Raw genomic sequence first — 17,414 nt, forward strand, 5'->3', positions numbered from 1 at the left:
TATTATTATTTTAAAAATCTTTTTTTTTTTTATTTTTCCTTCTCTTCTCATAGCTTCGTGCCGAACACCCACCCCCTTCCGACGCCACCCGCCGCTCCTTTGTCCGGCTGCTGCTCCTCTGCCCCCACCCACTCATTTTTTTTCAAATTATTTTTAAGATATATATATTAATTTTTTAAAAAAATAATAATAATATATGCAAGTAAATACAAAAATTTATATAATACTAAAATATTATTTTTAAAAAAATAATTTTAAAAAATATACGGATGAGTGTGGAGGAGCGACGGCCTTGCGAAGGAGCCGCGGGTGGCCCCAGAGGGGGTGGGTATTCAGCACAGGACCACGGGAGGAGAAGAAAATTTTAAAATTTTTTTAACATATTAAAAAAAATATTAATTTTAAAAAATACTTAAGATCCAAAAAAAAATTTTAGATAATAATAAAATATTATTTAAAAAATAATATTAAAAAAATACTTAGAGTTAAAGGAACTCACCCAGGTGGCTCTCAAGCGCACCCCTCGATAGATGATTTGCGGTTGGAAGATATTTATTTTTTAAATTATTTTTTTGAATTAATATATTATTATTATTTTATTTTATTTTATTTTTTGGGTTTTTTCCTCCTCCCTTGGCTTCGTGCTGAAGCCGCACCCCCCTGACCTGCGGCGTCACCCGCCGCTTCTCCGTGCGTGCCCACCCCCCCAGCCCCCTCCTGCAACCGCACCGTCCATCGCTGCTCCGCTCACCCCCCCGCCCCCTCCCCCCACACTCGCTGCTGCTCCGCACATCTCCCCTCCCCCGCACGCCTGCGGTCCATCCCCACCCTGCATGCTGTCCTCCGCCCGCACGACCCCTCCCTCTGTCGGTGGGTTCTCCATGCCCAACCCCCTCCGACACCACCCGCAGCTCATCCGCCCACCATTCCTCTGCGCCTCCTCCTCCGCACGGCCCCCCTCCCCCGCCACCGGCCCCCACCCCCCCCCTCCCCCCCCCAACCCGCGACTTCCGCGTGCCACCCCCACCAGCCCCCAAACTCCACCCCCTCCCCCTACCCCCGTCGCAACTTCTCCATGTCACCCCCACGCACCCATGGATCCTCCGTCCTCTGGCCTCTGATTGCTCAAAAAAATAAAAAATAAAAATAAAGGACATATCAGCATCAATGTATCCATGAAATCGTCAGTTTAATCCACGATCTCAACATGGATGGTAACTTGAAAAATAAATTTGGAGAGGTGGTATTTTTAAAAATAAAAATAAAAAATAAAAAAATCCTCATAAACGTACCAATTATGAATCATGATGTGACTCATGGCGACTGATGACCGTACAAACAACAGAGCTAGGTCTTGTGAGGGAGGTCAGCTTACGGGGAAGTTGTGGCGAACATGGTCTTTCATCGTGATCGCTGATCCGACGGCCAGGATCGATGGCATCGTTCGTACAGCGGAGAGACAGAGGGGGAGGGGAATGCGAGGCCACGTTGTGGGCCCAGCGCAATTCTCGGCTGTGTTTCCGCGGAGACCGGGAGTTTCCCTCGATAAAATAAACCCGGAGTTGGAAGCCACTAATTGCCAAGCGGGGTCCAACCCATTCCAATTTCCCTACTTTTTTGCTTCTCCCACAAACGTTTTGAGGTTTCTTTTTATTATTCCAAAGTGGGCCCCACTCAAAAGGATTGGGGACGTTGGCCACGTTCTCACATGGGTGACGCCAGCAAATTCCACCGCCACTTCCCGGTTCTCGCGTTCCGTCGCCGTAGCCGGACTCCGCTGGACGGCTGGAGAGGGCCCAAAAGGCGTCTTAGTCATCAGGTAGGTTTACCGGAAGGTAAACAAGGTGGCGGGGTGGCGGAAGAGCAATCCGTCCTTCCATATCAGATGAGAAGCTATAGCATTAAAATTGTATTTGGCGGCTGAAACTTTATCTAAATTATTAATAATTTAAAATAAATTTATTTGATTATTAAATTTGATATATTTTTTGAATGATGAATTAAATTATTTTAACAATTCAGATTATTTTAAAAAGAGATAACTATTCAGATTATTATTTATTTAATAATATTATAAAAAAAATTTTTAAACAAAATTATCTTCAAAAAAATACACAAAATTCATCCCTCTATTGCTTTTTTCGACAGCTCTCATCCTCCCTTTCTTCTTCAAACTCCCCCATACCCTTAGTGCCCTCGTTCACCTCCCCTTCATTTATGCCCCCCGTCATCTTCGAATATGGCTCCCACTTCTATACCGCATCGACCTCTCCTCTCTTGCCTCCGTTATCACCGTCCCTTCCTCCGACGACCCAACTACTACCCCCTCCTTTCACCATATATATTTTAAAAATCTTGATTTAAATTTAAAAAATAAAATCAAACTGTTTCCCAGTAATTTAAGATTTCACAAAATTTTATAAGATTATTTTAAAATTTTAATTTTATATTATTGATAATTTGATTGTCATACCAAACATGACAATCAAGATTTCTAGTAATTTTACTGCAATATTATCAACATACACCGAACATAATAATCAAGTTACTGGTAATTTAATAGTGATAATTTATCTTGAAGGTAATCTACATTATCTTTCAAGATTACCTGACGATATATCAAACCCAATCTAAGGGTTCGTTTGGCTGGAATATGTAATAATTTGATAATTTTAAAAAAAATTGAAAAAATAATTAAAAAAAATAATTTTTATATTGTTTGGTTGGTGGAAAAATTACTTCGAAAAATGACACAGAAAAAAAATTACTATATTTGGTTGGAGATAAATCTGTATGGGAATATGAGCAAATTTATAAATATATCCTTCAATATAAAATAATTTTTTTAAGATTTTGCTACGGTGCTCTAAAGAATATTTTAGTCCTTTTATTTTTTATCTGTTTCTGAATGTCGGATTAAATATGGACCATTCGGATTTCAGCTAGATGGAGTGTCCATATACATGGTTGGTACGGTAAATATTTTAAAAATTGAGATTATTTTGTACCATAATTATTTTTTTAAAAAAATCTTCTCTTTCTCCATGGGCCATCGGAGGGGTTTGGGGTTGGCGGTGGTGGTGCAAAGAAGCTGCGGGCTCTGCAGGGGTTGGGTGGGGGCAGTGGCGTGGAGAAGTTGTGGGCTATCGGGGGGTGGGGGTGCAGCGGCTGGCGATGGGAGGGCCACAAAAAAGTTGTCAGCCACAGGAACGGGGGTGCGAAAAAGCTACTGGCAATGGGATGGGGGGCGTGGAGAAGTAGCCGGTTGCAGGGTTGGGGGCATGGAGAAGCTATCGACTGTGGGATGGAGGGCGTGGAGAAGCTATTAGTCGCGGGGGTGGGGGCATGGAGAAGCTGTCAGTCGCAGGATGGAGGGTGCAGATAAGCTGTCGATAAGGGGGTGGGAGCGCGTAGAAGCTACCGCAACGATTGTAGCGGTGGGAGGGTGCGGAGAAGCTACAGGCCATGGGGGCAGGGGCACGGAGAAGCTACCGATCGCAGGGATCGGAGGAGGTGATAGTGGGCCGTGGGGGGACGAAGCCTTGATTCGCATCGGGGGAGGGCGATGGTGCGGAGAAGCTCATAGGCCACCGAAGGGATGATAGCATGGAGAAGCTACGAGCCACCTGGGGGGTGGTAGCACAAAGAAGTTGCAAGCTACTCCGGGGGGGGTTGCTAGCAAGGAGAGGAGGGAAGACGACGGAGGAGCCACGGGTGGCGCCAACCGGGGGGGACGACAAGCGTGGAGGAGGCACAAGCAAAGGGAGGAAGAAGAGAGGAATAATAATAAAAAAATATTATTTAAAAAATAATAATATATAAAAAAAATAATATATCATATCTTAAATATTTTTATAATAAAATAATATAAAAAAGTACGGTAGTAAATCTATTTTTTAATATTAGGATAGCATTATCATTTTCAATTAGATTTTATATAGCAACTATAATCATGTATCTTTTTACATAATGCTATCTTTACGTTAATTTTTTTGTAAAAATTTTTTATTGAATAAATTTAAAAAAACATCAGAACAAATTTAATGATTACATATGTAGGTTTATTAAAGATATTTTTGTCAAGTATAGATTATCTCTACTCAGAAATTTAGAAATATCAATCTTTCCATGATATTTATTTTATTTTTTCTCTCCAAAAAATAGCCATGGGCCCACTAAATTTTTTACCATCTTTTTTTTCCATTTTTTATACTAAATATGATAATTTAATATCAGATTCTTTTTCCCATACCAGATTATCCCAATCAAACAAGTCCTAAGTACTGTTCAATCGAAACAAAATGAAGTATCAAAATAAATAAAAATAATAACCATTTACTTGAACGGAGATCAAAAATATATTTCAAAACTATATTATGTAATAAATTTTTAATAAAGAGAGCAACTATCCAAGCAACTGTTTTTTTTTTTTTTTTTTGCTAAAAATCCAAGCAAGTGTTCAAGAGAAAAAAAATGCAATTTAAACCATATGAAAGACCAAGCTATAATATTACCATTTTTTTAAAAAAAAGAGGACCAAACTATAACAAGAATGGACTGGCTCGCTAACTAATATCTTGCAAGTTCATACCCCGTGTTCACAGAGATTTTGGGTTAAATATATCGGATTACATTCACGATTTCATATTGGTATTGCACCAACCAGCAACAATAGGTTTAACATTCCACCCAAAAAACAATGTCTAATATATAAGCTTGAAAGGTGGGAGACCAATATAAATATGTTCTTAGATATCAGACTCGGAAGAGTTTAGGATGGAGATTGATGTAAATGAATAAAGAAAAGGGCATTTATAAATAGGGTTTAAATGGTCTGATCATTTGCTTGTGGTAGGTTAATTATCAAAATATGAGATATATCGAATTCCAACGTGGTCCAGGTGATCAGTTAGACCTATCTTTGTATCCAGGCCAATTGTTTGGAATTGCACGCCGGGTTTCAATGTCCACCACCTTCCACCAAAAAAGGGAAACAAGGGATGGATTTTTTGATCATAAGTCGTGAATAATTTCATGATTAGATTGCAAAATCTATGGAAAATGATTAGTTCAACAAGGAATTGTGCAATTGTGGAAAAACTTCCATCATTTCCTTTGGTGCATTCCAAAAAGATTTGTTGCACAATGTATTGTCTCTAGAGTCTTACAATCCTTTGAAGGTAAAAATGTTCTGGTAAAGTCACTTGAGTATATCATTTGAGAAGAGCCCTTTGGCACGTGCACCACATATCTCATCTCACAACTCTTAAAGCACTCTCTCTTTTTTTTCTCTAAAAGCCTACTTAGGATAATTATAGGAGATCGGGTTCTTTAATTACGTCAAGAACTCAATAGCATGGTCATTACCCACTATTTCAACTTTTCATCAATCTTTCTTTTCTCTATCACCCTTCTCTTTTTATAGAACCGCAAAACCTCAAATATGCTCAAGCTAGAGGTCCTCGCCTTACTGCCAATGGCATTCACCTCCAGGCATCAACTCTCTCATCTTGTCCAAATGATACTATAACCGATAGATTAATTTCATCACTGGAGACCTTAAAAAGTGGAAGAAAATCAAACGAGCATGCTCAGATATTAGGGAGGCTTAGGTATGGATTGCTTCGTCATGTAATATGTATCAACAAGTAACAATATTGGCCACGTATTAACCCGATTTGAGGTGCACGTCTCTATAAGGCACAAGGTTGTCTCCACAAAATAATTGGTGCATACCGAATGTGTATCAACATACGAGAAACTTCAAACATGTATTAATTAGACATGTCCTATGTATTAGAAAACAATGATTTAACTATGTATTACTTTAATTTAAAATGTACCATTAAAAAAAAAAAAAGAAAAAAAGAGTACGTATCCATGACACGGTGATGTATCAATGAGTTTTTGCATTGTCGTCATATCATCGACTGGGACAACTGCACCAAGGTCTCCTTCCTTTGGGTGAGCCCAAGCGTCATGCTCTCCCTTTGATCCACTATCCTGTATGTCGGTGCAAAGGAAAGAAAGCAAATCCCTTCATGTCTCCTCACATGGGCAAGATCATTGTTAGATTTGACCGGATTAAATTGTCCCAGTCGAATCTCGCTGCGCTCCAGAGGAGAAAGGAAAGGACATTATATCTCACGGGCATTTGGACAAGGCGATGGTGGCGGAAGGGAGAGTGGTGGCCACCAATTTCCTCTTTCCTATCCTATCTCTTTATTTATTTTTAATTTTATTTTTCTCTTAGTTTGGTCTATATTGTAAGAGTTCTTTAAGTGATTTACATTATGCACACCCCTCTTTCCTATCCTGTCTATTTATTTATTTATTTATTTTTTTTTTCTCTCTTAGTTTGGTGAGTTCTTTAAGTGATTTTTGATTTATATTAATGCGTATTTTGGGATCTGTGAGATGGAGTAAATGGTGTGCCAAGAGAACCTTCCCTGATGATGTACTCCAGCGACGCACCAGAGGATTTCAGTCCTTGCTTAGAGTTACCCACGCAGAGCAACAGAAGGTTTCTCCTACTCAACTTCATTATAGTCATTGTAGTGTATGCTGCCATGCTTGGTCGAAAGTAATCGGTTCCTATTCATAGTGACGTAGCATTTGCATTGACCTGATAGGGGTTTTATCAACGACTGAAGAGTCCCAAAGAGTGGCAGGAAAGAAGTGACATTAGAGGAGCAAGGGTGGGAATATGGCATCAGGAGGGGGAAGGGGGAACACAGAATGTCGAACTTTCTACCTACCCTACCTAACATTTTAGTAAAGAAATGAAGTGGAGAACTTCACTCTAGAATTAGTGTTGCTTTTAAGCTGCACTGCTGATTGTTTCTAGTTGAGTTGTAAGTGTAAAGATGAATTTCCCCTCTATTCCTGTTTCCTGCCAGTCTCGAATCAACGTTGTTTTGCGCCAAGATGCTGATACTCGGCCGCTTAAGCTTAAAGCATTGAAAAGATGAAATCTTCCGCCATTTTAATACCTTGTTTCTCCGTCTTCTGACTGCTCTTTTTCAACATGGAACTGAAAAGGCCAATGTTCTGCGTGCTCTATGGTGGGTAAGGGTCACATGCTTCTCCATAATTATATTATATTAGATTAAAGCTAGGTGGATCACGGTGAAATGCTAGTAGGATTGAAAGAAAAAGCAATGGTATAGAACAGCCTTGATGAGGGCACTCAGACCATACCATTTAACCAATAGTGCTGCCAGTAGAAGGGTTAATGATCATGATTAAGGTAGATGTTCATAAAAAAGATACTTCAATCTCAACAAGGAAAGATATCTTTTCTTGATTTTAGCAACTGTTTTGAATAATGAGTGTATCACAATTTCATCTACTACCAAAACACTAAAGTAATATGACATTAGCCAACAAATACATTCCTTTGTAGAGGGGATACAAACAAAAATCAAGCAATCTTCCCTGCGTTATATTTTTTGAGAACGCCTTCCTTTTGATGTCAATGATGCAAGAAATTTGAAGGTTCAACCACTGCATAGCATGTCCACAAAAATTGTCCATCAAGAAGAGAGAGAGAGAGAGAGGAAAAAAAAAACAAGTATCAGCAACATAACAAGTAAGCTAACATAAAGGAGAAAAGCCATGCAAACAAATAAATACAAAATTCTCTATCCGCGTTGCAGTCGGCCACCTCTACCAAAAGAACGACGGCCTCCCCTATAGTGAGGCTTCCTACCACGAAAAGATGACCTCCCTGGATTGAATTGCATAGGAGGTCGGATATCCCCCCGACCAGTAGCTGATGGTGGCTGTTCATGATTCTGCACGTTACAAGAACTTGGAGCCCCTTGTTCTTGCGTATTATTGCACCCAAATGTTACCTGGCTGAAGTTTCCCTGTGCTCCTGATCCCAGAGACATGGTACAAGCAGATGGATTCACTGGCCCACCCAGCAATGCAGTGTTGGCCAGGGCTGCGAGACTAGAAATTAACTGCTGATATAGCATTCCATTTGGAAAAATATTAAAAGCTTGATTTTGATGCAGGTGATTGTAAGCGTCGTCTCCTGGCTGCTGACCTGGTGATACGTTCATGAGAAATCCTCCTTGCATACCCATAAAATGCTCCTGAGGTGGAAAACCATGATTCCAGGTGGCATTTGGCTGCTGCTGAAGTGCATATCCATGACCCCAATAGGTGGTTGGCTGCTGCTGAGGTGGAAATGCATTACCCCAACTGGCATTTGGCTGCTGCTGAGGTGGAAATGCATTACTCCAACTCGCATTTGGCTGCTGCTGGGGTGGAAATCCATGCGTCCAAACGGCATTTGGCTGCTGCTGCGGATGAAATCCATGAGTCCAAACGGCATTTGGCTGCGGCTGCGGATGAAATCCATGAGTTAAAACAGCATTTGGCTGCTGATGCGGAGGAAATCCATAAGCTGAAACAGCATTTGGCTGCTGCTGTAATGACTGCTGAGACAGATCACTAAAACCACTGTCACCTTGCACTGCAGACGGAATGATGGCAGGAGCACTCATGCTAGGATTTCCAGCTTGAAAAGAAGAAATGTTACTCTGACCCAAATTACTTGTTCCTGGTGTTGTCTGAAGGGACGCCGGAACACCAGGTAGTGGTTGGCTCATTGCTACCGATGTATGAGGGGCAGGAGCTGGCATGTCCTCTTGGACCATGGCATCCTTATAATTGGCCCTCTTCATGTCAGATACAAATTCTTGATTCCCATGTGACCTAACGTTACAGTCTCTCTTTGCCTGTTGCAGGGATCTTTTGTACTCAGCCTCTTTCTCATCATCAGAAAATTCCACCTCATCTTTCAGCTCCTCGTCATGCTCACCAGATGCATCATATCCTTTCTTATGAAGTTCTTTTGCATTGAGGATACAGTTGGCAAACTCCATGACAAAAGAGACAGCAGTTCCCCCGCTAATTCCAACTGGTAGCTCCTGGACTGAATTGTATCTAACAACATAGTAGGGGTTCTTGACAGGTCCAAAAATCTCATCTACCGGACCTAACAGTGACCTTGTGTCTGTTATCCATAGAATGGAACCCTCATTGAGAGGATTGTGTTTCGCGGAACCGTTCACAATTACTCGGTTAGCCAGTATCTGAAATAAGAAAGAGCAAAAAGATTAAGACAATCATGTTACAAACTACAGAAAATGACTAATCCGCAGGATCCTTCTTTTTGCTTATTGCCCGAATTAGCCATAGGCAGCATTAAAAGTAAAGGATTTAAGAATAACCAACCACTGGTACTTCTTCTGAAAAGGCAGAAGTATCTTAGATTATATACTGAAACCACCAGTTGACAGGACGAAGAGTGTCCTGAAGATAAAATAAAGCAAGTAGAAAGAAGCCTAATGTTATCTTTGAACATATTCTATTAATCATTACTTGTATCTGGGAATCGAACATATTAACAATGCCTACATGCATTAAGACCATAGTTGTCTCTCCAGAATATAAAGTTATTCTGCTTGATGAAGAGATGACCCCTCTAATATGTTTTGGAAGATCAAAAAGTAAATGCCTCAGTTCACATGTTTACACATTTATTAGTCCTACAGATGAATTGCTCTTCGCCACAGTTTATGTGATGTAACATGCTTGATCATTTTTTTCTTCCATAACTGTAATGACAGCACAACAATCATTCAGAGAAGAAGTAATACACTATTGAAAATGACATATTCAATGGGTTATACGTACAAAGCATTACATTTCTGAGAATATAAGCAGCCACAAAAACTGTAAATGAGTTGTTTTGAGTTTCATATAACTTACAGATGATATGACTCCCACTGGTAAAGTCTGATGATGCGGTTCCAATGATACTTCGATTTTAGGAACTGGTGGAAGGACCTGCAGTATAGGTTCTCTCCGTTAGTATCCAAAACCCTTCTAAGTTGTATATGCATGACTGTAGTTGGGAGGTTATACCACAATGAGAAACTTACGACCGAGAACACCAAACTACATATGGGTGAACATTCACTGTGATGAATCAAGTTATCCAACTATTCTTTCTAAAACTTTGCATGAACCTAAATGATGTGCAGACTAGACCATATCATAGCTCTAGAAAGGAGATCTAAAATCGCAACATACTAGAGTGTAAAGAGTGTAAAATAAATTCAAAAACAATGTCAAGAGAAAGTAGAACCATGTTAACTGATCAAAAGATATGAGAACGATGCATTTACAATGAGGGACCACGAAAAGCATAGAAACTTCTACATGCACAACATAAGCAGACTATGATTCTGTAGACATTTCGAAAAGGTAAATTTTAAAGAAATAAGGAAATGGAAAGTCTAACAAGCAACTGTTTATGAATTTCCTATATTTGAAAACAATCAGGTTAAAATGGCGCATATGTAAACCAAAAATGACCATCAAGTACTGAGCATCTAGAAGTATCTTTATGTTTTTCATCCGCATGTCATGAAGGTGTCTCTAAACATTTATTGAAGCATTATGTGACGGAAAAGCTGGTAAAACAGCTCCCCTATATGTTAATAAATTTAATAATACTCTATTTAATTTTGTGCTAGAGTTAGTAGTTAGGCTCAAATTGTGACATTGATGTCGAATGATGATGACTACATGGTTTGGCAATAAAAGGGAAGGAATATCATGAGTTGAGGTGCTATCTGTCCTAACACATCAAAGACCTGAGTTTGAAGTGTCCATGCTTATGTGAATTACTATTTGCACAGCTTGTCTACTTAGTTGATTGAGAAAAACTATCTCATATTATGAAATAATTCAAGTGTTGAAGCATACATATGATGGGACAGTGTTTCAACTTTGTTCAATGTATTAAAATATTTGCTTCCACAGACAACTAGGAAATAGTTAAAGTTACTGAGATTAAACTGTGACATTGACAAGCTAGGGTTTTCTTCCACCAACTGATATTCTAGTTCATGGCAAAACCCGAGTTACTACAAGTAGGTGACTAGCGTGGGAGCGGATTCAAGCGTGGATATGGAGAAGGTTTGCATAAAAGGAATTGAATAAGAGAACACTTAGGAAACAAGTATAAGAATGAGTTTATAGATATTTTGATGCAGGCGGCCCCTGGATGGAAGTAATTCCAAACTAGATTATGCAGACAAAAAGGAACACAGTATGTCTCTTGGCCTTCATTTTTCCTTTTATACTTTCATTAAATTTGAACTCTACCGATGACAATAAGAGATGAAACTATATTACAAAAGCAAATATGCCTATACATCTCCGACATTAATCCTATACTTCTGAATACTGCCAAAAAATTTGTAGCTTTCACATGATCTATTGCTTATGAAAGTTCAGAAAATCTATATGTCAACAAATTTAACAAGGTCTTATTTAATTTAGTAAACTTAAAACAAAACATTTTGCTCAAATTGCCATGCTGAAATAGAATGATGATGCCAACATGGTTTGGCAATAAGAGATAGGAATGAATATCATGACTCTGGAGGTGCTAAGTGTCCAAGCTAATATTTGCCGCCTCATTCGCTTAATTCAAGTATTGAAGCATCTCATTTTACAAAAAGCCATCTCATCTTATGAAATAATTCAAGTATTGAAGCATATACATGACGAGATGGTGCTTCATCTCGTTTCTTTGTTTTAAAATATTTCTTTCCACAAATTATTGGGAAACAATTGAAATTTAGTTAAGATTAAATTGTGTAATTGGCTAGCCAGGATTTTCATGGCAAGACCTTAGTAGGAATAGGTGACTAGTGTGGGAATGGATTTGAGCATGGGTATGGTGAAGAGGGCCTCCAAAAAAGGAATTGAACAAGCAAACACTTAAGAAGCAAGTGCAAGAACAAGTTTATAGAAAGATTCTGAAGTGCCCCATAAATGAAAGTTTCCTGCTATTAAGGGTAAATCACTTGTTGCCAGACTTGCCCTCGGACATGCATTTGGTATGAATTTATTAAGAGCCAAAGATGATTCAAGATGTAATTGGGGAAAAAAATAAGAAGTTATGAAAACATGACATGGTGTACTTCGATCCACAAGGTCAATCCTATGACTGGATAAGGCTTGGAAGATGAAATTAGCTCATACAAACAAAAAAGATCATAATAAATCTCTTGGCCTTCACATTTCTTTTTACACTTTCGCTAAATTTGAACCATGCCTATCACAATAAGAGATGAAATTATAATCCAAAAGCAAATTAGCCCATCCACATCCAACATTATCCCATATTGGAAACTGTTGCTGAACTATGTGTATAGTTTCCACATGATTGGTTACTTTGGGAAATTGCATAAATTTTGTCCTAAATGTCAATAAATTTAATGAGACTCCATTTAATTTAAGGCTAGAATTAACATTTTATTCTCAAACTAACATGTTGATGTAGAATGATGATGTCAACATGCTTTGGCAATAAGAGATGGGAAGGAATATCATGACCAAGGAGGTGCTAAGCATCCTGGGCATCAAAGACAACGATGACCCTCCATTTGAAGCAAGGTTCATCATCTCGGTACTAGACCCCGTATCAGTACCATCTTATTATAGTGTTGATTGGTGGTTCGGTACAGTATAGTATGATAGTGTCGGTACAGTATGATATGCCCCATATCGGATGGTATGTGATGATACAGGAAACCATAATTTGAAGTGTCCATGGTCATGTAAGTCACCATTTGCACGCTCATTTGCTTAATTGATCAAGAAAAACTATCTCATACAATGAAATCATTCAAAACTTAAAGCACACATATGATGGGATGCAATTTCAACTCAGTTCTTTGTTTTAAAATATTTGTTTTTAGTATCTTTTAGGAACTAGTCGAAAGTTAGTTGAGATTAAATTGTGTAATACACAAATTTAGGATTTTTTTTTGCCAACCAATATTCTAGTGTCATGGAAAAACCTTAGTTACTAGAAGTAGGGGACTAGTGCGGGAGCAGATTCAAGCATTGGTATGGTGAAGGTCTCCACATAAGAAATTGAATAAGAAAATGCTTAGGAAGCAGGTAGAAGAATGAGTTTACGGTGAGATTCTAAAGCAAGCACACTCTTAGATGGAAGTTTCCTGCTTCTACGGGAAAAATCCAGAGTTGCCAAACTTGCCTCAGTCATGAATATAATATAAATTCATTTAGAGCCAAAGTTAGTTTGAAATCTAACTGAGAAAACTAAAAAGTTAGGAAACTATTGCATGGTGTACTTCAATCCACAAAGTCAACCATACTGATTGGATAAGGCTTGCAAGTTGAAATTATGTCATGCAAGCAAAAAAAATAAAAAAAAGATCGTAGTAGATCTCTCGGCCTTCATATTTGTTTTGATTATTACACTAAATATGAACTCTACCAAAATATGAGATAAAACCATATTACAAAAGCAAATTTTTTGCCCTTAATCTCCAACATTCATTGTAGCTTTCGCATGATTTATTGCTTCTGAAAAGTGAGTGAATTTTGCTCTATATATCACTAAATTTGATAAGACACTATTTAATCTAGTGCCAGAGTTAACACTTTTTGCTCAAATTGACAGATTGATGTAGAATGATGATGTCAACATGGTTTGGCAATAAGAGATGGGGAAGGATATCATGACTCAAGAGGTGCTATGTAACCTAAATTTGAAATGTTCATGCTAATGTAAGTTACCTATTTGCATGCCTTGTTTGCTTAATTAATTGAAAAAAAGACTCATATAATGAAAATAATTCAAGTGTCGAAAGCATACATATGATGGGATAGTGTTTCAACTTGGTTTTTGTTTTAAATATTTGCTTCAACAAATTACTAGGAAATAGTTTAAAGTTGTTGAGATCAAGGATTCACGTCCCACCGGAACACCGGGATGGAGTACCATCCCATGTGTCGGGACAATCCTAATTGCGACATCCCCTGTCCTAAATGTCGGGATAGGACGGGACAGCGGTGCGTCTTGTTCCATGAAAAAATCGGGACAGCCCTACCCCATGGGATTTAAAATCTTAGTTGAGATTAAAAGGTGTAATTGGCAAGTTAGGATTTTTTTCCATCAATTGATATTCTACTTTCATGGCAAAACCTTAGTTATTATAAGCAGGTGACTAGTGTGGAGCAGCTTTGAGCATGGGTATCGTGAAGGTCTCCATAAAAGAATTTGAATAAATGCTTAGGAAGTAAGTATAAGAATGAATTTACAAAGAGATTTTGAAGCAGATGGCTCCTGGAAGGAAGTTTCCTGCTCCCAAGGGAAAAACATATTATTGCTAGCCTTGCCTCAATAGTGAATTTGTTATCAATTCATTAAGAGCCAAAGTTACTTCGAGATCCAACTAAAAAAAAACTAAAATGTTTGAAAACTATGCTATGGCGTTCTTCGATACACAAAGTCAACCTATTAACTGGATAAGGCTTGCAAGTCAACTGTAGCTCATGACAAAAAGGATAATAGTGGATCTCTTGGCCTTCATATTACTTTTTACTTCCACTAAATTTGAACTCTACTAATGACTACAAGAGATAAGTCTATATTACAAAAGCAAATTTGACCATTCGTCTCCAGCATTCATACAATACTTCTGAAAATTGTTGGAAAATGAGTACATTTCATATGATTTATTATTCCTATAAATTGGGTAAATTTTGCCCTATATATCATCAAATTTAATAAGACCATATTTAGTTTAGTACTGGAGTTAACACTGTTTGCTCAAATTGCCATGTTGATGTAGAATGATGATGTCAACATGGTTTGGCACAAAAAGATGGGAAGGAATAGCATGACTCAAGAGTTGAGAAGTGCCCTAGGCATCAAAGAAAGCAAGGACCCTGAATTTGAAGTGTCCGTGCTTATGTAAGTTGCCTATTTGCATGCCTTGTTCGCTTCATTGATAGAGAATGAATATATCATATTATGAAATAATTCAAGCGTTGAAGCATCCACATGATAGGATGGAGTTTCAATGTGGTTCTTGGTTTTAAAATATTTACTTCCACAAATTATTTGGAAAAAGGTTGAAATTTAATTGAGATTAAATTGTGTAATCGACAAGCCAACATTTTCTACTACCAATGGATAATCTAAGACATGGTGGAAACCTTAGTTACTAAAAGCACGTGACTAGTGTGCAAGCGAATTCGAGCATGGGTACGGTGAAGGAAGTCTCTAGAAAAAGATAATGAATAAGAAAATGCTTAGGAAGCAAGCACAAGAACGAGTTTGTGGGGAGATTCTGAAGCAAGTGCGCCCTTCGATTGAAGTTCCTGCTACTAAGGGCAAAATACGATGTTCCCAAACTTGCCTTTTCTGTGAATTTAGTATAAATTCATTAAGAGCCAAAGTTAGTCTTATATCCAATTGAAAAAACTAAAACTTTATGAAAGTATGACATGGTATACTTCGATCTACAAAATCAATCCCATTGACCAGATAAAGATTGCAAGTAAAAATTAACTCATGCAGACAAACAAGATCACAGGATACATCTTGGCCTTCATATTTCTTTTTACACTTCCAATAAATTTGAAGTCTACAAAACACAATCAGAGATGACACTGTATTTACAAAAGCAAACTTTCCCATTCATCTCATCATTCATCCTATACATTTCGAATATTGCTGAAAAATGTGTAGCTTTCACATGATTTATTGCTTAGGGAAACTGAGTCAATTTTTGATACCCATGATGATCAATGCAAACTAAATGTCATACCTATTCAGTTTATTCTTAAGTAAACAAAATTATGATTGATCTATATCTACACTGTACCTATACTATTTATAACTGCAAAAGGTTTGATTCCAGCCATGTATGGATGTCATCATGTTTCATTTTAGTATAAGATTCAAGCATCCCCTGTGTCCCTTGTATTTCTCTTCGCCACCTGTGCAGCCCTGTATTTCTCTTCGTGAGCATATGGCATGCGAAGATGTAGTTGATACATAAACCATAGGTGCTCGATGTATGTCTAGAAAGAATTAAAGCCAACATATTCTTTGAAAAGATAAAAGAAATGCAACATAGCCAGTTCGAGGAAAGCACACAAATTACCTCGACTTCATGCTTGGTCCTGATGGGCCCTCTGATATCCTCCTCTTCATCCACATCACTAGCAACAATCTCACCCTCTTCCACCTCCTCTGCCTGAGCTATCCCTTTCCCTTTGCTTCGATCCTTGCTGTCATCACCGTCATCTTCTTCTTCGCTGCTCGAAGAAGAAGAAGAGGAGGAGGAGGAGTCATCACCGGAGGGCTCACTGTCATCTTCTGATTGCTCAGTCTCTGCTTTGCTGCTCTCCTCATCGCTTTCTTGGGCCACCTTTATCGAATCACTGACCGTACAAACTTCCCTCGATCCATTCCCTCCCTCGGCAACACTGGAACCCCAAGAAGAAACGCCATTGCCATCATTTGAACCACCCACATTAGTCACTCCACCGACGTTCGCGCTCGCTTCCACTACTCCCTCACAGGAATCCTCTCCATGATGATGATGATGCCCACCGTCTTCGGCCAAGGAGACCTTTCCCATCTTTTCATCGATCGACGTTTTCAAGAACTCTTCTTTCAACCTCGATTCGATCATCGTCCTGGATCCAGAACAGCTCTCGCCGAATCCTTCGACGGTCTTCGGGTCGTCAGAGGCATCCAGGTAGGTCGGGCCATTGCCTTCGACCTCGGGCATAAGGAACTGGTCGGGATCGACGAGCCACTCCTTCACGGGATCGAAGTCGGGGCAAGGGTCGTAGAGGAAGGAATCGAAGGCGTCGAATCCGGGCGGAGAGGAGGGTTCGGGGGAGTGGGCACCGCTAGGGGAGGGGCTACACGGACCGGCCATCGCCAACGGGGCTAGGGTTTCTGCGATCGAAATGTGGTTTCAGGGGGACCGCGGCTGCCATTTAAGGGGAGAGGATTGATGCGGAGAAATAAGACGGTGGCTTTCCCGCTGCGCTTCTCGCCAGGGATGATGCCACTTGGTAGGGTTTTGCGAGGGTTTTAGGCAAGAACTGGTGTTGCCAAATGGAAGCGCGTGGGAACAAGAGAATAGTGTAATCAGAACCCTCGAAACCAAAGTTGATGAGATGAAGGGCTGTTGTGGAGGCTCAGCAAGGGAGCAATGATGTCTTTATATATATATATATATATATATATATATATGCACGCGTGCACTAGCATGCACCTTGGGACTTCTATTTTTTTTTAAAAAATAATGATATCTTTATATATATATATATATATATATATATATATATATATATATATATATATATATATATATATATATATATATATATATATATATATATATGCGCGTGTGTTAATTTCTTCAAATTGTATTCGATTTTCTTTTTGTTCTCTAACTAATTACACTTGATTTGAAAGGCTCGAGAATTGATGAGGCTAATTGGTGGATATGGTTATATATAACTAAGAAAAACAACTTACA

At 38.8% G+C, this 17,414-nt stretch overlaps 1 protein-coding gene and 1 long non-coding RNA gene across 2 annotated transcripts; one reads left to right on the plus strand and one right to left on the minus strand.

The window, feature by feature from the left end:
- The first annotated feature begins 5,960 nt into the window (after positions 1-5,960).
- Positions 5,961-7,548, plus strand: LOC105032489 (uncharacterized). The gene is made up of 2 exons (XR_829820.4): positions 5,961-6,523; positions 6,633-7,548. It is a non-coding gene; the product is annotated as an uncharacterized lncRNA (long non-coding RNA).
- A 5-nt stretch (positions 7,549-7,553) lies between these two features.
- On the minus strand, positions 7,554-16,881 carry LOC105032496 (uncharacterized). Its single transcript, XM_010906955.4, is given in 4 exon segments — positions 7,554-9,107; positions 9,787-9,864; positions 16,020-16,839; positions 16,841-16,881. Coding segments are annotated over 4 exon segments (2,388 nt in total). The 5' UTR covers positions 16,867-16,881; the 3' UTR covers positions 7,554-7,643.
- Positions 16,882-17,414: the final 533 nt, after the last annotated feature.

This window comes from Elaeis guineensis, chromosome 2 (assembly GCF_000442705.2).
Source record: "Elaeis guineensis isolate ETL-2024a chromosome 2, EG11, whole genome shotgun sequence".
Lineage (NCBI taxonomy): Eukaryota > Viridiplantae > Streptophyta > Magnoliopsida > Arecales > Arecaceae > Elaeis > Elaeis guineensis.